This window comes from Scyliorhinus torazame, chromosome 13 (assembly GCF_047496885.1).
Source record: "Scyliorhinus torazame isolate Kashiwa2021f chromosome 13, sScyTor2.1, whole genome shotgun sequence".
Lineage (NCBI taxonomy): Eukaryota > Metazoa > Chordata > Chondrichthyes > Carcharhiniformes > Scyliorhinidae > Scyliorhinus > Scyliorhinus torazame.
Genome location: NC_092719.1, coordinates 82633603 through 82657078, shown reverse-complemented (window position 1 = coordinate 82657078; position 23476 = coordinate 82633603). Strand labels below are relative to the sequence as shown.

At 46.4% G+C, this 23476-nt stretch overlaps 1 protein-coding gene across 15 annotated transcripts in view; it reads left to right on the top strand.

Annotated features, from left to right (window-relative positions):
- Positions 1–23476, top strand: part of nr2c1 (nuclear receptor subfamily 2, group C, member 1) — a 172465-nt gene that overhangs the window by 138162 nt on the left and 10827 nt on the right. For 13 of the 15 annotated variants that reach the window (XM_072471898.1, XM_072471908.1, XM_072471893.1 and 10 more), the window contains 3 exons: positions 9832–9953; positions 15455–15594; positions 19450–19587. In XM_072471898.1, coding sequence (XP_072327999.1) covers positions 9832–9953; positions 15455–15594; positions 19450–19587 — 400 coding nt within the window. The remainder of the gene's footprint in view (positions 1–9831; positions 9954–15454; positions 15595–19449; positions 19588–23476) is intronic. The other 2 variants (XM_072471907.1, XM_072471902.1) reach the window with 2 other exon arrangements.

Here is a 23476-nt window from a genome sequence, read left to right as displayed (position 1 = left end):
ACCAGTCATCCGTCCACAGTCGTGCTTGTGGGTTGCGAATGCTGTCCTGTTCTTCTGTAAAACTGCCCTAACCTGCTTGTCCGTGCTAATTGTCGTCGGGTTAAACCAAAATTCGCCTACTGCGCTAATTTTGTTGGCATATTCACCTATTGTGAGCGTTGCGGGGGCTCTTGCAGATTTTGCCATTTTCCAGACACACTGGTTGACTGGATCAAAGGATAGATTGTGGGAATTCATAAAGTCTATGCCCAAAATGTGTTCTGCTGTGTGGGGCAGATCGACTAAAACTATGGAGTGCTTGGTGGTGATGTTGCAGATTTGAATGGGTACAGGGGCTGTGATGTGTCCCTGCTGTGAGTGGCCTGTAAAGCCGCTGAGGGTGATAGTGGCTGTAGTGGGCCACGTGTCTTTTGGAACATGGTGGAGGAATTTGTTGTGGTGCGGGACCCTCCTGTGTCCCAGAGAAACTCGATGGGCTGTCCCCGTATTTTCGCTGCGACTACCGGTCGTCCGGACCTATCCCAAAGGGTGTCGCAGACCCAACTGGGGGAGCCCAAACACCGTCAGTCCGTTCCGTTCAGGTCCGTCTGATCTGAACGGCTGCTCACACTACGTATGGGCTCTGTCTTATTCTTACTTAGAGTGGGGGTCTGAGGTGGGGAGGAACGGTGTGATTTTCAAGCACGCGTCCCGTAATTGGGTCACTGTTATGGGGGTGTGTACAGAAATTCCGTATCGTCCGATGTGGCTGTGCGGTGGGTGGTGACTGGGTTCATTGGAGCCTGAACTATCTGCTCTGTAGGGGTTGGGGCGCTTTTCTCTTTTGGGGATTTCCCTGCGCACATGTTCCCTGAACATATCTCTGTACTGTCTCATTTAACTCTTCCCAATCAGGGCCGTCTTCCTCATCTAATTTTGCTCCAAAGGTTTCCTGGAATCCTTTTTGAACTGAAAGCAGAGATTGCAGCTCTGCAATCTGCTTCCGGCACTTTGCGTGGTCTAGTGAGCTTTGACTTTGCTCCGTGGTGGCATCATGGAGTGCTCTTAACGCTGCCTTCAGGTCACTACACTGCCTCTGCAATGCTTCTACCTGCTTCTTGGTTTCTTCTCGTACCAGGACTGCACGTTGCGTGTCCTGATGGGCCTTTTCATACTGGGACTGGAAGCTGCTTAGGTGCGCCAGACAAGACTGGTGTGCCCACTTGGCATCATCCACCTCTCCGTCCTTTGCTGCCAACTTCCTCCTTAACTCTACGTTCTCTCTTTCTACCTCACTAACATCGACCTTGCTCATTCGATGTATGCCTTCTATCTCTTTCAGGAGCGTCCTAACGACCTCCTCTGTGCCTCGCAATTGTGCCAAGCAGGACACGATTGCCATCGGCTTGCGAGTTTTCCCTAAGCTGCTCTTGTGAATCTCGCTCAGGTTCTCCCACCAAGTATGTCCTATACTCCCGGGACCTGTTTCCTCATTGCTACAGAATTCGCTCCAAAGGGGCCATCCTTTCCCTTTGAGGTACTTCCTGATTTCTTCTTCCCATACGGGACACTGTCCTACTCTACTGTTGCTGGTCGCTTTGACCGCAAATTCTTCTGGGTTCATGAGGTGCTGCATTGCCATCTTTCTTATCTTAATGCTTCTTTTAAATTTGGAACAAGGTTGCTAAGGCGGTGCTGTAAATACGGGTACGGCTTTCGCTAATTTCCGAAATACAAACACCCGACAGTTTTGTCGCAACAAAAAATCAATCAGTTTACCTTATAGCCCTGTTAGTTATGCATGCATTTAACACACTTTCAAATTATGAGGATTGATCAGAACTGCTTGAACACTTGTGGTTTTCTGTTCCCAATTGGATCTCTAATTCAAATTTTTGGGTTCTCCCGGAGTGGTTAAGCCACTTCTAGTTCGGATCCCGTCAGATATCGCCAGTAATATGTTGCTAACTTTTGGTTGGTTCAATTGGCTCTGTTTTATAACCTTTGTTCTCGAGTCGCCAGGTATCTTTATGATACCGCCACGAGATTCAAGTTCAAGTAATGATCAATAACTCAATACATCGATTAGTAAGATTCAAATCAAAGCACATTTATTATACACAGTAATCGCTACTCATGCATAAATTCTACTTCTAAGCTACTTCTACAACTAACAGGCCTAAACTTAGCTTCGGACTGGCCCACCAGGTCAGGGGAACAAATGGCCTTTCGTTCGGGTTCTGAGTCTGCGGGATTTGAAGTTGGTACGGATTGGTAGCTCGGAGCGCCTATCTCGTAGCGAGCGTTGACTTAAGACTTACTGGATATCGGCGGCGGCTGCACCGGTCACTGTCAAGGGTTGGTTCGTGTTGCTGAGTGACCCGGTCAAGAAGAACGATTTGAACTTGGGGGCTTAACTTTATAGTCCCCAGGGGCTTCCTGCCTTTCGGGGCGATTGGACATTGTTCCAATCGTTTGGTTCGATTTCTCCAATACTGGAGCGGTTCCCTGATCTATGGGCGGTCTTGAGGTGTCCGTTAACCTCTTTTGTGTTGGCTCCTGCTGGCGCCTGGGAGTCTGGCTTAGCTTTGTTTGTCCCAAATGATGCAATTGTTCCCGGGGATCGCTTATTAATATGTAGATGGCTGCTACGTTATTATGCAGATGGCTGCTTGTATCAATGCTGTCTGGGCTTTTGCAGAGTTTAATACACAGTAACTTGCACCTGCTGGTTTCTGCCTGTGTTGGCTGAATTTTCCTTCAGCCTTTGCTGTTCTCCATTTTAAATCGGGACTTGGCCAACCCAGGTGGCTAGGTGGGATTACAGAGATAGGGTGGTGGAGTGGGTCTAGTTGGGGTGCTCTTTCGGAGGGTCGATGCACACTCGATGGGCCGAATGGCCCCTTTCTGCCCTGTAGGAATTCTATAATTCTTCTAATTCTATGATTCTAATGTACCAGAGTTAAGCTCCCATTGGAGCCAAAAATCACAAAGAACCTCCAGGCTCCTTTGGTGGAACATGTATGGATGGATGCAGCTCCCCTTTCCTCCAGCCTGATTGCAATGAGCAACATTAATGTGCATTAACAGGTCCACTTGACCAAGTGTATTTAAAATTCCCATTCCCACCCCCCACTCTGAATTAGGGACAGAATTAGTGGCCACAGGAATCTGGGATTCGCAGTGGGTCAATCTTCTAGCAGTGGAACAGGGACACAGAAACTTCAGCACAGAAGCTCTAAGAACTCCTGAACTTTTACAATTCGCTAATCGTCAGAGAGAAAAAAATCTGGATATTGATGGTTTTGTAATCTGGTCATTCTTGCTGGATTTTCATCATGTGCACATTCTCTTTTTGGGTATAATAGGGACACTGTTTCCAGATTTAAATGGCCTCAGCTAGCTCCAAAGTTTAAAGTAGAAGATGTAAAAAAATGTTTCCACGTGTCATTAATTTGTGAATTACATGATCATTAGTCTTCTAATTTGTTATAATGGGAATAATCATCATCTTTTTGATTTAATTCACACCCACTTCTTATTTTGCCTCCTTGTATTTCATTTTTTTTAAAGTTTGGGTTTTCTATTCTAACCTAATGTTTCAGTTTAAATTTATTAGGCTGTTGGTAAAGTCCCCAAGGTAGTTTGAATTCCAGGGTAGTAGTTGCCAGCAATGAACCAGCAGTTTTGAAGTAATATTACTTGGATAATACCGAGTGCTGTGGGGTACAAGAGCTGGTCTGAAGGTGTCTGTTTACTGCCCAATATTAAAATCTGTCCTTGGCAGACAGGATTAAGGAGAATCCCAAGGCATTTTATACATATATTAGGAACAAGAGGGTAGCTGGAGAAAGAGTTGGTTCACTCAAGAACAAAGGAGGGAAATTATGTGTAGAACCAGAGGAAGGAGGAGAGGTCTTTAATGAGTATTTTGCATCGGTAGTCACAAAGAAGAGGAGGGACACATTGATTGGTGGTGTCTCAGAGGGATGTGTAAACACTTTTGAACAGGTCGTTATTACGAGGGAGGAAGTGTTCGGTGTGTTAAAAAGCATTAAAGTAAACAAATCCCCAGGGCCAGATGGCATCTATCCCAGATTACTGAGGGAGACAAGAGATGAAATCGCTGGGCCTCTGACAGATATCTTTGTGTTCTCATTGGCCACAGGTGAGATTCCAGAGGATTGGAAAATAGCCAATGTTGTACCGTTATTTAAGAAGGGTAGCACGCATAACCTGGTAATTATAGGCCAGTGAGCTTGCCGTCAGTGATAATGAAAAAGATTCTCAGAGATAGGATCTATGCACGTTTGGAAACTAATGGTCTTATTAGCGACAGACAGCATGGTTTTGTATGAGGGAGGACATGTTTCACTAATTTAATTGAATTTTTTGAGGAGGTGACAAAATGTTTGACGAGGGAAGAGCTGTGGAAGTTGTCTACATGGACTTTAGTAAAGCATTTGATAAGGTCCCCCATGGCAGGCTGGTGCAAAAGATTAGATCACATGGGGTCAGGGGTGAACTAGTTCGATGTATTCAGAACTGGCTTGGCCATAGAAGACAGAGGGTAGCAGTGGAAGGGTGTTTTTCCGTTGAGGTCTGTAACTAGTGTTCCGCAGGGATCAGTACTGGGACCTCATGCTCTTTGTAATATATATAAATGACTTTGAGGAAAACACGTAGCGGGTCTGATTAGCAAGTTTGCGGGTGATACTAAGATTGCAGGAGTTGCGGATAGTGATGAAGATTGTCAGAGAATACAACAGGATATAGATAGGCTGCAAAATTTGGCAGAGAAATGACAGAAGGAATTAAACCCGGACAAATGCGAGGTGATGCACTTTGGTAGATCCAATTCAGATGGGAGCTATAAAATAAATGGCAGATCCATCAGGAGCATAGAGACACCGAGAGATCTGGGCATACAGGTCCACAGATCCTTAAAAGTGGCAGCACAGGTTGAAATGGCGGTAAAGAAAGCATATGACATGCTTGACTTCATCGGATGGGGTATTGAGTATAAAAGCTTGAAAAGTATGTTACAGTTATATAGAACGTTGGTTAGGCCACATTTGGAATGCGGTGTCCAATTCTGGTCACCGCACTAGAAGGACGTGGAGGCTTTTGAGAGAGTACAGAATGTTGCCTGGTATGGGGGGGGGGGTATTAGCTATGAGGAGAGATTGAATAAACTGGGATTGTTCTCCCTAGAGAGACGGAGGCTGAGGGGCGACCTGATAGAAGTTTATAAAATTATTAGGGGTATGGATAGGGTGAACAGTTGGCTTTTTCCCAGGGCGGAACTTACAATTACAAGGGGATACAAGTTCAAGGTGAGGGGGAGAGGTTCAGTGGAGATGTGCGCGGGAAGCATTTTACATAGAGGGTGGTGGTGGCCTGGAATGCACTGCCAAGTGAGGTGGTTGAGGCAGATACGTTAGCGACCTTTAAGACTTATCTGGATAGGCACATGAACAGACGGGGTATAAAATGATAGAGGCAGTTGGTCTCGATAGGACACGTGATCGGCGCAGGTTTGGAGGGCTGAAGGGCCTGTTCCTGTGCTGTATTGTTCTTTGATTGTGAAGAAATTTGAATTGTCTCACAGCGATCATTAGTCTTCTGTTTTGTTATCCTTCCCTTGATGTCCCCAGCATCACTGATGCCAGTCTTCAGCCAATTCAATTCACTCCACGCGATATCGATAAATAGCTCAACGCAGTGGCTACAACAAAGACTATGGACCCTGACAACATCCCAGTAGTAGTACTGATGTTTTCTGCTCCAGAACTAGCTGCACCTATAGACAAGCTGTTCCAGTACATTTACAACACTGGCATCGATCCAACAATGAAAAATTACCCAGGCATGTCATGTCTCCAAAAAAGAGCATAAATTCAATTAATGCCTCATCAGTCCACTCACAGTCATCAGTACATTGATGGAAGGTGCCGTTGACAGTGCTATCAAGTGGACTGTTTGTGTTCCATCAGAACCACTCAGCTCCTCATCTCATTTAAAGCCAAACGTGGACAAAAGAGCTGAAGCAAAGAGTGAGGTGAGACTGAATGACCTTGACATTTGATCAAGTGACACCAAGGACTTGAAAAATTTAAGTCAGCGGGAATCTATCCATTAGTTTGAGTCATATCTATCACAAAAGAAGGTGGTTATGGTTGTCGGAGGCCATTGATTGTCATGCAAACCCATCTGGTTAATTAAAGACCTTTAGGGAAGGAAATCTGACAACCTTACCTGGTCTGGTCTACGTGTGACTCCAGACCAACAGCAATGTAGCTGACTCTTAACTCCCCGTTGAAATGGTCAGCAAGCCACTCGGTTACATCAAACTGCTGCAAAGTCTAAAAGGAATGAAACCAACGGACTAGCCAGCATTGACCTAGGCACTGGAAAAGACAACAGCAAACCCAAGTACTATCGGCCCTTCAAAGTCCTCTTTGCAAACATCTAGGAGCTTGTGCCAAAGATGGGAGATCTGTCCCACAAACCAAACAGCAGCCTGACACAGTCATACTCACTGACTACAGTCAATGATCCAAACAACACCACCCATTTCCAGTGATAAACTGACCACCAATATTAATTACAAGCCCACCGACTCCCATAGCTACCTCGACTACAGCTCCTCGCATCCTGCTTCCTGTAAGGACTTCATCCATTGAGTTTCTATGCCTCCTGTTCTGATGATGCCAACCTTGAAAATGACACTTGTGACATGTCTGTCTTTTTCCTTAACTGAGGTGCCACCCTGTGGTTTACAGGGCACTAAACCGAGTTTGACCGATTTCCCGCACCTCTGTCCTTACCCTTTCCCCTCCCTCCCAGAACCATGATTGGGACCCCCTTGTCCTCACTTTCCACCCACCTGCCTCCACATTCAAAGGATCATCCTCCACTATTTCCCCAATATGATGTTACCACGAAGCACATTCCCCACCCTTCCTCCCCAACAATCTGCAGGGACCACTCTCTCCGTGGTACCTTGCACTCCCCCATCACCGCGACCTCCTCATCCCATTCCCACGACACCTTCACTCGCAATCGCAGAAGGTGCGAAATCTGACCCTTTACCGCCTCAATCCTCACCATTCAAGGCCCTGGACGCTCCTTTCAGGTGAAGCAACATCTTGCCCTCATGCCACATATCTGTCCTTGGCCTGCTGCAATGGTCCAGTGAAGCCCAAAGCAAACCTCCCCCTCCCCTCTATCTGTCACTTGTTCTTTATTTTTGCTTTCACTGAACACTGACCTTTATTCTCCTATTCACATATTCTGATTTCTTACCTTTATGCAACTACTAGCACCTTCTCCTGTCATTAACACTTTCTCTGTATCATGACCTAAACATCTTTGTTGCCAGCTGCCACTAATCACTGACATTCTACCCTACTCTAGTGGCTCCATTCCCTCTTCTACAGTATATAACCCAGACTTTTCTCCCTCTCTTTAACTCTGAAGAAGAGTCATATGGACTAAAAGTTAACTTTATTGTCTCTCTCCACAGAATCAGCCAGACCTGAGTTTTTCCAGCATTTTGTTTTTGTTTCACTCCAGCATTCAGTGTTTTGCTTTTATATTAGCACCATCACTATCCCTGTCAGTGGAACAGGACATACCCACCAGAGGTGGTGGCACAGTAGTATACAGTCGGAAGCCCTGCCCCAGCTGATGGACCCTTCCATATTGAACATCAATTGGAAGAAGAACCAAGGATGGCAAGGCTATAAAACATACTCTGGATGGGGGACTTCCAAGTCCATTACCAAAAGTGACTCGGGAGGACCACTACCCACTGAGCTGCCCATGGTATAAAGGACATGACTGGGTCTGCAGCAATGGTGAGAGAACCAACAAGAGGGAAAAACTTCATTGCCCTTACTAATCTACCTATTGCAGATGCATCTGTCATGCAATAGACAGAGCTAAGCGATCATACAACCAACGAATCAGATCTAAGTTCCACAGCCCTGCCATACTCATGGGTAGGGTGGTGGACAATTAATCAACTAACAGGAGGAGGAGACTCAACAAATATCCCCATCCTCAAGTTTGAGGGAAACCGGCAGAACTGTGCAAATGACAAGCCTAAAGCATTTGCAACCTTTTTAAGCCAGAAGTGGCGAGTGGATGATCCATCTCTACCACCACCTGAGGCCCCAGCATCGTCTTCAGCCAAGTCGATTCACGACACATGATATCGAGAAACGATTGAAGGAACTGGATACTGAACAGGCTATGGGTTGCCCCTGACAGAATGGAGACCTGTGCTCCAGAACTAGCCACACCCCTAGTCAATCCATTTATAACTACAATGCTGGCTTCCACCCAGAAATGTGGAAAATTGCTCAGCTGTGTTCTGTCTAAAAAAACGAGATAAATCCAACCCGAGTGTGGTATCAAGGAGTCCTAGTAAAATTGAAGACTGAGAGTTGGGAAGAAAACTCTACTGGTTGGAGTCATATCTGGCACAAAGGACAATGGTTGTGGTTGTTGGAAGTCAAACATCTCAGCACCAGGACATCACTGCAGGTGTTCTGCAGGGTAGTTTCCGAGACCCAATCATTTTCAGATGCTGCATCAATGACCTTCACTCCATCATAAGGTCAGAACTGGGGATTTTCTCTTATGATTGCACAATGTTCATCATTCACAACTCCTCAGACACTGAAACAGCCCATGTCCAAGTGCAGCAAAACCTGGACAATATCCAGGCTTGGGCAGATAATTGGCAAGAAACCGTTGCACCACACAAGTGCCAGGCAATGACTGTCTCCAACAACAGAAATTTTAAGCAACTCCCCTTTACCTTCAAAGACATTGCCATCACTGAATCCCCCGCATTTAACATTCTGGGGGTTACCATTGACCAGAAACTGAACTGGACCAGCCATAAAAATACTCTGGCTACAAGAGCAAGCCAGAGGCTGATAACTCTGTGGCGAGTAATTCACGACCTGACTCCAAAGTCGGCCCAACATCTCCAAGACACAAGTCAAGGAGTGTGATGGAATGCTTTCCACTTGCCTGGCTGAGTGCAGCTCCAGCAACACTCAAGAAGCTCAATACCATGCAGGACAAAGCCACCTGCTTGATCAGCATTCCTTCCACCGCCTTAAACATTTGTTCCTTCCACCACCGATGCACGGTGGCAGCAGTATGTACCATCTACAAAATGCATTGTAGCACCTCATCTAAGCTCCTTCGACAGCATCTTCCATACCCTCAACCTCTACCACCTAGAAGTACAAGGGCAGCAAATGCATGGGAACACCACCAACTGCAGGGTCCCCACCAAGCTACATACCATCCTGACTTGGAACTATATTGCCGTTCCTCCATTGTCACTGGGTCAAAATCCTGAAATTCCCTCCCACACGGTACTGTGGGTGTACCTTCACCACTTGAACACCAGTGGTTCAAGAGGGCAGCTCACCGCCAGCTTCTCGAGGGCAATTAGGGATGGGCAACAAATGCTGGTCTTTCTAGCAACATTCACATCCCATGAAATAATGAAGAAAAGATCCTGAGACTGATTTCTTGTCTGTTATGTTTTGTGTACTTGTGGTTGTGTCACCTTCTAGGTAGTGCTCGGGAAAGGAAAGGAAAATAAAAACTAAAGGCTGTCAAAGAGAGATATAATGTGACTTGCATAAATGATGTTGATTTAAATGCCCATTCAAATATCTCATTGAGCAGTAAATTAAGCATAGACAGCAAGGATAGTATGATATCACCAACTGCAACTTCTACTTAACAAGGAAGCTTTTCCGACGATTTGTTTTCTTGATATTAATTAAGCGCTTTTCCCCTTGTTTTTTCCACCTGCAGCTAACTATGCCATCGCCTATGCCAGAATACCTGAACGTGCACTACATCTGCGAGTCTGCATCAAGATTATTGTTCCTCTCCATGCACTGGGCAAGGTCTATCCCAGCCTTCCAGGCTCTCGGGTTAGTGATTTATTTTTGACCACTGTTTGGCTTTGGGGGAAAAAAACGAGACTCGTGGGATGATGAAGAAGAGGCACAGACAAAAGGTTAAGTTGGCTTTTGGAGGTGGAACCCTGGAGAGAAGTCGGGGCAGAATTCTTGAGAGCCAGGCTGTAATATCGTATTGTGGCTACAAATGGTGCAGTGGAAGGAATAGAGAATAATTTGTACCAAGATGGTGCCGGAGCATGGTGACTCTGTGAGCTCTTCCAGACAGATCCTCTTTTTACATCTCTCATCCCTGTTATGTATTTTCTTTTCTTTTCATGTAATAAATGATCTGTTTGAGCTGCTCGCAGAAAAATATTTTTCACTGTACCTCGATACACGTGTCGGTAAACAAATCCAATATGTTGACTTCCGGGTGCGGCGATGACCAGCAAGGTCGCACGTTTCGGCAGCTCCCGTTGGAACGGACTTTTGGGCTCTTGATAGGAGCCCCAACGGCAATTTAAACGGCAAAAACACTGTGCGGTAAACCAGAAGGGAATCCGCCCCGGACACGCATGGAAAAGGGAGAGGATAGCGGCCGGATTGCGGAGGATCCTCTGGAGCAGCGGCTAGGAAGGGAAGCTCAAAGCAAGATGGCGTCGGAAGGTGGCCGTTTGTTATGGGGCCCGGAGCAACAAGAGTTCCTGCGGCGCTGTGTGGAAGAACTGAAGAAGGAGTTGAAGAAGGAGCTGTTGGCCCCGATATTGCAGGCGATTGAAGGACTAAAGGAGGAGCAGAGTACCCAAGAGCTGGAGCTTCGGGTCGTGAAGGCAAAGACTGCTGAAAACGAGGATGAAATACAGGGCCTGGTGGTGAAGGCAGAAACACACGAGGCACAGCACAAAAGGTATGTGGAGAGGTTGGAAGCACTGGAGAATAACTCGAGGAGGAAGAATTTAAGAATCCTGGGTCTTCCCGAAGGCGCAGAAGGGGCGGACGTCGGGACATATGTGAGCACGATGCTTCACTCGCTAATGGGATCGGAGGCCCCGGCGGGCCCTTTGGAGGTGGAGGGAGCTTATCGAGTTCTGGCGAGAAGACCAAAGGCTGGAGAAATACCTCAAGCTATAGTGGTGAGGTTTCTCCGCTACAATGACAGAGAGATGGTTCTCAGATGGGTGAAGAAAACTCGGAGCTGTAGGTGGGAGAACGCGGTGATCCGCATATACCAGGATTGGAGTGTGGAGGTGGCGAGAAGGAGGGCAAGTTTCAATCGGGCTAAGGCGGTGCTTCACAAAAAGGAGGTCCAGTTTGGAATGTTGCAACCGGCGAGATTGTGGGTCACACACCAAGGGAAGCACCACTACTTTGAGACGGCAGAAGAGGCGTGGACATTCATTGTGGACGAGAAGCTGGAATAGTCTGGCGAGAGAAAGAGCTTTTGGGACAAAGTGGTGGGGTGATTATGGAAGGGGAGGGGGGGGGGGGATGATTTTTCAATTTGTTAATTTTGTGATCCTGTAACTTTTCTCTCCCCCATGTTTGGGGGGGGGGGGGGAGGAGCATGAGGAACTGTGGGCGCCGGCCATTAGGGGCTGGGCCGAATGGGAAACGCGGGCTTTGTTCCCGCGCCATGGTAATTATGGCGGGAACAGGGACGCAGGAAGGGGGGGGCCTCGCACAGTGGAAGCCGAGGACAAGGGGGGAAGCCGAGGTCAGCCACAGTTTGCTGACTTCTGGGAGCAACATGGGGGGTGCAACTACGTTAGAGGGGGATCTAGCGGAGGGGGGGGGGTTAACTGGGTTGCTGCTGCTAAGGAGAAGGGGGAGCTGTTATGGGATGGGGTGGTCGAGGCGGGAGGGCACCGTCGGGGGGATATACGGGTACGTGGGAACCGGGTGAGGAGCTGGGTTAAAAAAGGGGATGGCTAGTCGACAAGGGGGGGGGGGGGGGTGGTAAAGAGCCCCCCAACCCGGCTGATCACGTGGAACGTGAGAGGGCCGAACGGGCCGATCAAAAGGGCACGGGTACTCGCACACCTAAAGAAATTAAAGGCAGATGTGGTTATGTTGCAGGAGGCGCATCTGAAACTGATAGATCAGGTCCGACTACGTAAAGGATGGGTGGGACAGGTGTTTCATTCGGGTTTAGATGCGAAGAATAGGGGGGGTGGCTATCTTAGTGGGGAAACGGGTACTGTTTGAGGCAAAGACCATAGTGGCGGATAGTGGGGGTAGATATGCGATGGTGAGTGGCAGATTGCAAGGGGAGGCGGTGGTTCTGGTGATCGCTTATGCCCTGAACTGGGATGATGCAAATTTTATGAGGCGTATGTTGGGACGTATCCCGGACCTGGAGGCGGGAAAGTTGGTAATGGGGGGAAACTTCAATACGGTGCTTGATCCAGGGCTGGACCGGTCGAGGAATTGAGGAAGAGGGGAGCAGAGAGGGAGATAGGTGGGGTGAGAGATGAGGAGGGAGAGATGGAACGGGGAGCGGAGAGAGTGAACGGGGTGTTCAAGGCATTCTATGAGAGGTTATATAAGGCTCAGCCCCCGGAAGGGAAGGAGGGAATGAGGTGTTTCCTGGATCAGCTGGAATTCCCGAAGGTGGAGGAGCAGGAGAGGGCGGGACTGGGAGCACAGATTGAGATGGAGGAGGTGGTAAAAGGGATTGGGAGCATGCAGGCGGGGAAGGCCCCGGGACCGGATGGATTCCCGGTGGAATTTTACAGGAAATATATGGACCTACTGGCCCCGCTTTTGACGAGAACCTTTAATGAGGCCAGGGAAAGGGGGCAGTTGCCCCTGACTATGTCGGAGACGACGATATCGCTCCTTTTGAAGAAGGAAAAAGACCCGCTGCAGTGTGGGTCCTACAGGCCCATTTCCCTTTTAAATGTAGATGCTAAGCTCCTGGCCAAGGTGATGGCGACGAGGATAGAGGACTGTGTCCCGGGTGTGGTCCACGAGGATCAAACTGGGTTCGTTAAGGGGAGACAGCTGAACACGAACATACGGAGGTTGCTAGGGATAATGATGATGCCCCCACCAGAGGGGGAGGCGGAGATAGTGGTGGCGATGGACGCCGTGAAAGCATTCGACCGAGTGGAGTGGGATTATCTGTGGGAGGTGCTGAGGAGATTTGGTTTTGGAGAAGGGTTCATTGGATGGTACAGCTGCTGTATAGGGCCCCGGTGGCGAGTGTGGTCACGAACAGGCAGAGGTCTGACTACTTCCGTCTTCATAGAGGGACGAGGCAGGGGTGTCCCCTGTCCCCGTTACTGTTTGCATTGGCGATTGAGCCCCTGGCCATAGCACTGAGGGGCTCCAGGAAGTGGAGGGGAGTACTCAGGGGAGGAGAAGAACACCGGGTATCTTTGTATGCAGATGATTTATTGCTGTATGTTGCGGACCCAGTGGAGGGGATGACTCAGGGAGTTTGGGGAATTTTCGGGGTACAAATTGAATATGGGGAACAGTGAGTTGTTTGTGGTGCATCCGGGGGAACAGAGCAGGGGAATAGATGATTTACCGCTGAGGAAGGTAACAAGAGATTTCCGGTACTTAGGGATTCAGATAGCCAGGAGTTGGGGAACCTTACATAGGCTTAATTTAACAAGATTGGTGGAACAGATGGAGGAGGATTTTAAGAGATGGGACATGGTGCCCCTGTCACTGGTGGGTAGGGTGCAGGCGGTCAAAATAGTGGTCCTCCCGAGATTCCTTTTTGTGTTTCAGTGCCTTCCGGTGATGGTTACGAAGGCTTTTTTCAAGAAAATTGAGAAAAGTGTCATGAGTTTTGTGTGGGCCGGGAAGACCCCGAGAGTGAGGAGGGGGTTCTTGCAGCGTAGCAGGGATGGGGGGGGGGGGGGGTGCTGGCACTACCGAGCCTAAGTGAATACTACTGGGCCGCAAATATCTCAATGGTGTGTAAGTGGATGGGAGAAGGGGAAGGAGCGGCGTGGAAGAGATTGGAGATGGCGTCCTGCAAAGGAACCAGCCTACAAGCACTGGTGACGGCACCGTTGCTGTTCTCCCCGAAGAAATACACCACAAGTCCAGTGGTGGTGGCAACGCTAAAAATTTGGGGGCAGTGGAGACGACATAGGGGAAGGACGGGAGCCTCGGTGCGGTCCCTGATAAGAAATAATCATAGGTTTGTCCCGGGGAGAATAGATGGGGGATTCGGAGCATGGCAGAGAGCTGGGGTTGTGCAACTGAGGGATCTGTTCGTAGACGGGATGTTTGCGAGTCTGGGAGCGCTGGCGGAAAAATATGGGTTGCCCCAAGGGAATGCATTTCGGTACATGCAACTGAGGGCATTTGAGAGGCAACAGGTGAGGGAATTCCCGCAGCTCCCGACGCAGGAGATTCAAGATAGAGTGATCCCAGGAACATGGGTGGGGGATGGTAGGGTGTCGGATATATACAGGGAAATGAGGGACGAGGGGGAGATCATGGTGGATGAGCTGAAGGGGAAATGGGAAGAAGAGCTGGGGGAAGAGATTGAGGAGGGGCTGTGGGCTGATGCCCTACGTAGGGTAAACTCGTCGTCCTCGTGCGCCAGGCTAAGCCTGATACAATTCAAGGTTTTGCACAGGGCGCATATGACCGGAGCAAGGCTCAGTAAACTTTTCGGGGTAGAGGATAGGTGTGGGAGATGCTCGAGAAGCCCAGCAAACCACACCCACATGTTTTGGTCATGCCCGGCACTGCAGGGGTTCTGGGTGGGGGTGGCAAAGGTGCTTTCAAAGGTGGTGGGGGTCCGGGTCGAGCCAGGCTGGGGGTTGACTATATTCGGGGTTGCAGAAGAGCCGGGAGTGCAGGAGGCGAAAGAGGCTGATGTCTTGGCCTTTGCGTCCCTAGTAGCCCGGCGAAGGATATTGCTTATGTGGAAGGAAGCCAAACCCCCGGACGTGGAGACCTGGATAAATGGCATGGCAGGGTTTATAAAACTAGAACGGATAAAGTTCGCACTAAGGGGTTCGGCTCAAGGGTTCACCAGGCGGTGGCAACCGTTCATTGACTACCTCGCAGAACGATAAAGGAAATGGGAAGGTAACAGCAGCAACCCGGGGGGGGGGGGCTCGGGTGGGTCCTCAGGGGTGTTTTTGTATAGATAGTTGTACTTGGATATGTATATTGGATTGATCTGGAGAGTTATTATTTTTGTTATGGTAGTTTCCATTTAATTTATATATTATTTATTTATTTGTGAAAACGGTCACTGTTATTTATATTGTTTTATTGTTGTAAAAAGGAAAACCTTTGTATTGTTTGGCCGAAAAATTTGAATAAAATATATTTTTTAAAAAACAAATCCAATATGTTGAAGTGTGACCTTGAACCAGTGATGCATGCTGGGATATTTCAATCTGTAAAGATCAGAGCTACGTTTGCCCAATGAGCCAACAAATTCAGGTTAACATTAATAATAAATTGTAGAAATTTATCAGTTCATTATGAAAAGGTTTTAGTTCTTTGTCATCGTTTTATTTTAGGTTTAAGAATCTATCTTGTTTCCACAGGCCAGACAATAATACTGCTTTGGTGCGCGCTTGTTGGAATGAACTCTTTACTCTTGGTCTGGCCCAGTGTTCCCAAGTGATGAATTTATCGACCATACTCACAGCAATTGTCAACCATCTGCAAACAAGTCTCCAGCAAGGTAGGCAGAGAGCTGTTCTTCAAACTTGATGTGGGCATGTGCGAGAATAATTTAGACACTTCATTTAATGTACCACTGAAGACTGTACTATATGGTCGTAAAGAAAATAAACATTTGCTTATAGAGTTAAATGTCTGCACAAATGCAAAGAATGATGGAAACTGAAACTCAAACTGAAGGAACAGAAAAGCAATAAAAAAATGTAGCAAGAGCCGCAAAAAGCAATTGAGAAAATAAATTTGCAAGAGACACCAAGGACACCAGAAACGGTTTCCACAAATGTTTTAAGGGAAAGCAGATAGCTGTGGCTAATGTGGCCCCTTTACAGCGCTTGTGATTTTGTAATTGGAAGTAAGGAAAAAGTCAACCTGCTAACTAATTACCTTGTATTGACCTTCACTAGAGGATGAGAATACAGTGCCACAGGTCTGAGTGGAAATAAAAATAAACTAAGGGAAGAACTTACTAGATTTACTGCTGAGCTTTTATAAAATGATAGTGGAGAAAATAATGAGATCTCCAGAACCTGATGGTTTCCAGTGTATTAAAAGAAGTAAGGAAGGAAATTGCAGATGCTTTAGTCATAATCATGATTTAGAAATTGTCTCCTTGGGTTGGAAAATTGCCCACATCATCCCATCATTTAAGAAGAGTAGGAGAGGTGAAGTGGGATTTTTTTAAGACCTATTAATCTAACAATAATCCACACATTTATATTGCTTCTTCAATGGTACTTCACAAGAACATTATCTTTTTTAAAATACATTGAGTACCCAATTATTTTTTTTCCCAATTAAGGGGCAATCTTTAGCATGGCCAATCCACCTAACCTGCACATCTTTGGGTTGTGGGGGCGAAACCCATACAGACACTGGGAGAATGTGCAAATTCCACACAGACAGTGACCCAGGGCCGGGATCGGACCTGGGTTCTCAGTGCCGTATGTAGCAGTGCTAGCCACTGTGCTGCCACCGACAGGAACATTATCAATTAAACTTTCACATTGAGCCAAATGAGATATTAGAACAGGTGACCAAAAGTTTAATCAAGGAGCTAGGTTTTAAAGAGCTGAAAGGAGGAGTGACTTAAGGAGCTAAGAGACTTAGAAATGGATTTCTGGAGCTTGTGACTGAGATGGCCAGTGGTAGCGTGATAATAATTGGGGATGCTCAAAAGACCAGAATTCGAGAAACTGAGTTCTTGGAGGGTGATAGGAGATGGGAAGGGATGAGACCATGGAGGGATTTAAAATGAAGGATGAGAATTTAAAATAGAGGCATTACTGGACCAGTAAGCCAATGAGCACAAGGATGATGGGTGAGTGGGACTTGGTGCAAGTTTGGATATGTGTGTTGTGGAGAAGTTACTGGAATCTGTTTTTAGTGATAGTGTAACTGAACATTTGGACAAATATGAACTGATCACGGACAGCCAGTATGGATTTGTAACAGATACGTCACGCTAACTTGAGCCTAGGTGAATCCTTCAAGGTTATTAAGGGAGTGCCTATGAATGTTACTTTTGTTGACTTTGAAACGGCATTCATAGAAACATAGAAAATAGGAGCGGGAGTAGTGCATTCGGCCCTTCAAGTTTGCTCTGCCATTCAATATGCTCGTGGCTGATCCTCTAACTCAAAACCAGACTCTCACGCTCTCTCTATACCCAATGACAACCTTTGAGTCTAGAAATCTATCTATTTCCTTCTTAAATATATTCTGTGACTTGACCTCCACAGCTTTCTGTGGTAGAGAATTCCACAGGTTCACCACCCTCTGAGTGAAGAGGCTTCTCCTTATCTCAGTCGTGAACAACCTATCCCATATCCTGAGATTGTGACCCCTTGTTCTTGATCCCCCCCAACCAGAGGAAACAACATTCCTGCATCCAATCTGTCCAGCCCTGTCCAAACTTTATACATTTCAATTAGATTCCCTCTCAGTGTTCTGAATACAGGCCCAGTCGACCCAATCTCTCCTCATAGAAAATCCTACCATCCCTGGAATTAATCTGGTGAACCTTCGCTGCCAGTTCCTCAATGGCCAGTATATCCTTTCTTCGATAAAGAGACCAAAACTGCACATAATGCTCCAGGTGTGGTCTCACCAAGGCCCTGTGTTGAATAAGAGACGGTTACCTAAACTGAGAACACGTGGAATTGGAGGAAATCCATTCATATGGGTCGGGAGGAGAGGGAGAGAGTAGGAATATTGGATATGTATTCCAGCATGTGAATAGTGGTGCCACCCAGGGAAATGTACTGGACCATAACTTTTCATTTCATTTATAATGAAAGGTTTCCTGCCTTCGCCTCGGTTTTAAAGCAATAGGGCAGAATTCGGGGACAGCAGGGAAACTCCAACAGGTAAACTCTAACAGGTCATCCTGCTCTGGCCTCAGACAGCGGAGACTGGGCTGCCTTCCTTGCTGCCCCCACTCACTGGAGCTCCCTCCCAGGCTCTCTCTCCAATTCCATTTCCTGCTGTGAGACTCTGGACTTAGCTGCTTGTCATCCCAACAGTGACACACACCATTCGCAATTGGCTAGCAGCCATCAGAGGCAGGAGGGGCGCACGTCTCCCCTCCAGCGAATTAACACTCAGGGCATTAAATGGCTGCGGGCAGTCAACTCTTTGGGTGATAGAGTGGCAATCACCACCACCCATTAAATTTTGGTAAAACTGGACTCAATGGGAATCCGAAAAACCTCCACTGGTTCAAGTTCTATTTTGTACAGAAATATGGTTATAGTTGCTGGAGGCTAGTCATCATGGCACTAAGATCCAAGTCTTGTAAATGGAGTTATAGTACAGGTTAGTCATGATCTAACTGACTGCGATGGCCTCGAGCAGCTGAATGCAAACTCCTATTCCTAAAGCTCATTTCACGACCTTAGAATCCCCCAAACCCCTTTGCAGCAAAATCATAAAATGCAGGTGCGCCCTGGAATGCTATATCGTGGAGTGATAGAGCACAGGTGTCCTGTCATTCACTATGCACTAACGTTTAAATAGATTTATCCTAGGTCATTCATAATGGCACTGGGAGAGGCCTGAGATCAGGAGATCTCCCCATTGTCTAATTCAGAGTGGGACTGGGAGACCTGAAGAGAAGGTGTTAATAATCAACCACATATTGTGGGACTTGAGTTACCTGTAGGGCAGAGCAGTAACTGTGGCAGGTCCTATTCCCCGAAGCACATGGTGAACCAACTGGGCTTTCACTAGAAAGTGCTCAACCCTGGCCCAAAATGTGAAAAATTCAAATTCACAACTTGCCAGGGTGGAGTTGAACCTACACCTGCTGAGTTGCTGGTCCACTGCTGTAGCCAGTGGGATATTGTAGCCATCTTAAATTAACGTGGAGAGGAGAGGGTGGATTGTGAGACAGAAACTGCTCGAGTTCCAATTAAATTAAGTCCAACAAATTAATTTTCACTTGTACAAAAGTGTTGATGAATCAGCTTCCTGGTGATTGGTTATCTCATCCTGCACGGTTTATTTTGGGAATCACTGGGAAACATTTAGTGTTGGTGCAGTGGTTTAACATTCCAGGGTGCTGCACCATATCGTAAATCTCAGACTCATGCCTATAATTTCTAACACTGAAAGCTTCCATTCTAAAGTAGGATAGACTGCAAGAGACTTAGGGGAATGGAGAGTGTTTCACAGGAGAGTGTAAATTCAGAACAATAATGGGGGCAGTGGTGAAACTTGGCCATCAATGAAAAATGTGCACTGGGGAAGACTGATCATCTCCATTTTGCAGTGAGGTTTCTGTTCTCCTTTCAGTTCAGTTTTAGGATGTGTCATGCTGATAAGAATATTGTTTGTTGTGCTGTTTTTTAATGAACAGATAAATTGTCAGCAGACCGTGTCAAAGTGGTGATGGAGCACATCTGGAAACTGCAGGAGTTCTGTAACAGCATGGTTAAACTATCCCTGGATGGATACGAGTATGCCTACCTGAAGGCAATTGTCCTCTTTAGCCCAGGTGAGGAAAGCTCAAGTCTATAAAAACGGTGCGATCAATGAGCGAGAGTGACTTTAACATACAAACATATGAACAAGGAACAGGAAAAGGACATTCGGCCCCTCGAGGCTGCTCTGCCATTTTAATAAGATCATGGCTGATCTGATAGTAACCTCAAATCTGCATCGCCCCGACCGACGAGAGCCTATCACCACTTGCTTACCAAGAATCTATCCAGCTCCGCCTTAAAAATATTCAAAGACTCTGATACCAGTATCTTTTCACAAAGAGAGTTGCAAAGATGTTTTAAATGAGTGACCCTTTATTTTTCAACAGTGATCCCTAGTCATAGATTCTCCCAAAAGAGGAAGCATCCTCTCAACATCCAACCTGTCAAGACTCCTCAGGATCTTGTATGTTGCAATCAAATCACCTCTTACTCTTCTAAACTCCAGCGGAAACGAGCCTAGCCTGTCCGACCTTTCCTCATAAGACAACTCATCCATTCCAGGTATTAGTCTAGCAACCTTCTCTGAACTGCTTCCAGTGCATTTGCATCCTTTCTTAAATAAGGAGGGCAATACTGTACACAGTACGCCAAATGTGGTCTCACCAGTGCCCTGTATAACTGGAGCATAATCTCCCTACTTTTGTATTCAATTCATAGAAACACAGAAAATAGAAACAAGAGCTATTCAGCCCTTCAAGCCTGCTCCGCCATTCATTATGATCATGGCTGATCATCCAACTCCGTAACCTGTTTTCCCTGGTTGGGGAATCTAGACCCAGGGGACACAGTCTCAGGATAATGGGTAGACCATTTCAGACTGAGATGAGGAAAAATGTCTTCACTTAGAGGATGGTGATCCTGTGGAATTCTATACCAAAGAAGGCTGTGGGAGCCAAGTCACTGAATGTATTTAAGAAAGAGATAGCTGCGCGGAATGGTGGTGCAGTGGTTAGCACTGCTGCCTCACAGAGCCGAGGACCAGGGTTCGATCCTGGCCCCGGATCACTGTCCGTGTGGAGTTTGCACATTCTCCCCATGTCTCTGTAGGTGTCACTCACACAACCCAAAGATGTGCAGGGTAGGTGGATTGACCACGCTAAATTACCTCTCAATTGGAATTTTTTTTTAAAAAGAGATAATGTTTTAGATTTTAATGATCAAGGGGTATGGGGATAAAGTGGGAATGAGGAATTAAGATTGAGGATCAGCCATGATTATATTGAATGGCGGAGAATGCTCGAAGGGCCGAATGGCCTACTTCTGCTCCTGGTTTCTATGTTTGTGGTTTTTTTTTTAACCTGTTCCTCTTTTTCCCCCCATATCCGTTGATCCATGTAATCCCAAGTGCTATATCTGACTCCTTGAAAACATGTAATGTTTTGGCCTCAACTGCTTTCTGTGGTCGCAAATTCCACAAGCTCACCACTCTCTGGGTGAAGAAATTTCTTCTCATCTCAGTCCTAAATGGTTTACCCCCTATCCTCAGGCCCTGGTTTTGGACTTCCCTGCCATCGGGAATATCTTTCCTGCATCTAGCCTGTCTAGTCCTGTTAGAGTTTTGACTTCTTGATCTGACAGCAAATTATTTTAATTCATTTCAAGGGAAAGTTTAAATTATTTAATCTGGTATAAATGTTCCTAATTACCATTTTTGTAAATTATTATATATGGATCAGTTTTATGAATTTGTAGCCTGAGCACAGATCTTCATGTACATGTAAAGCTAATCCGAATATTAACTTGCAAATCATAAATGTGCCATTTTGCTGCTCTTGGTGTGCTACTTTGTCACATTACCCCTTAATTGTCTTCATTCTTCATTTCCCATAGATATTTATGGATGCCAGTGCTGTCTGTAAAAAGTTCTCAATGGTTTATACCGGTGCGGGGTGGAGGGGGTACTCAATCGTTTGCTTTTCAGGATCCATCCCACATTATAAAAATTCAACAGATCCCTGAAATACTAGTACTTTTTTTCTGCATAAAAATTAGATATACAATCAAACGTGTATTTCTTATTGCTTCTCTGAATGTGAAATCTGCTGCTGAGCAGCAATTTTTTTCGGCTCTGGAGGTATCTTAGACAGCGTGTTTTGTTTGTCATGACCAGTGTTCATCCTTGGTTTTCATTGAGGACATTCCTATAAACTCACTTTTACTTGAGTACTGCAACATATTCAGTGCTGCAGAAGCAGTAGTACTGTATTCAGTTGCACCATAGCCAAGGTGACTCTGCCCTTTTACATTTCCCAGCAGGGATTGCTGGATGGCAATCTGGCGTGGAAATCTTGGCTGGCTTATTTTCCAACAGATGTTGGAGGAACACTTACTGGTATTCAACTTAGCAGGGGCCAGCGAACCACAGACCTAACTAGGCCACTAATATCCATGTGCTTGGGGTGTCGGATAGTCCCTTCTGCAGGTGTAAGCTGCATCCTACTCCATTGGATGGATAACTGCATATGGTCTGCGACATTCACCCAGCTCTCACCTGTGGCCCCATGGGCTGCTTGTGCATGGCAGCAACCAAACCCCAGTAACCGCGTTGGTTTGCAGACAAAGCCAGGTGAGGGTAGCATGTGAAGCAGACTCTCTATCTCCAATCACTCTTTTCCAAGTATACAGTAAGAGCAGTGTTGATGGATGTAGCAGAGGAAATGGTGCATACGCAAACCATCACAGCACAGCTATATGGACAGCTGTGAAGCTCATCAGCATGGGCACAAAAGGTGCAGCAGATCATCCATTGCAGTCAACAACATCTCCAATTGTCTTGAGTTGTTAAGCCACCGGGAGCAGATGTGCAAGACCGAGAGAATGGGACTAGCCAAGTGCAATCCATCTCCATTGTAATCAACTCATGTGCACATGTGTGAAAGCCTTACAGACTTCTTCACACACAATCCATTATATCCCGAAATGCACTCCTTTAGTATTCATCTACACACTACAGTATATCGTAGATGCGACAAAAAGAACATATAAATTCTACTTGATAAAGACAACAGTTCCCAACCCCAGCGCAGAACTGCTCTGGTTGGTGGGAGCTGTCACGATTCAATATTGACATTACTGCTTTTAGTGAAACCCAACTAATAGAGGCGGGCCAGCTGATAAAGCTATCAGCCGGCACCACATTCTTCTGGGTAGGCAATACAGAGTGAGAGACGCGAGGCAGGTGTCGTCTTTGCCAGCAAGTCTGGCGTAACAAAACGTTTGGACACTCTCCATAGAGGCATAAACAATCACCTCATGATTCTATGCCTATCTCTTGTGAACAAGTATGCAACAATTATCAGTCCAAATAATGAGGATAGCGAGAACACATTCTTTTTTAAACATTCATTCATGGGATGTGGCCATCGCTGGCTGGGCAAGCATTTATTGCTCATCCCTAATTGCCCTTGAACTGGGTGGCTTGATAGGCTCTTTCAGAAGAGCATTTAAGAATGAATCACATTGCTGTAGCTCTGGAGTCACATATCGGCCAGACCAGGTGAGGATGGCAGATTTCCTTCCTTAAAGGATATTAGTAAACCAGATGGGTTTTTACGACAGTTGACAATGGTTTCATGGTCGTCATCAGACTTAGGAACTGGACTGAGCTGTTGCAAATACTCCATAGGAGGATCAGTATTGTAATGGGGGACTTCAATGTAAGGGTAGGCACTGACTATCTGGCTTAGGGAGTAAAGGTGTGAAGAAATGCAACAGCAATGTTATATTTCTCCTGTCTTTGCACCCACTGGAATATGTCAATCAACAACCATCTTTCGACAGAAAACACAGTACAAAACACTTAGATGTACCCAAGATCTAAACACTGGCATCAGATTGACTTTATCATCACTTGGCAGAGCAACATAAAAGATGATCACATGGGTTATGAGAGGAACAGAG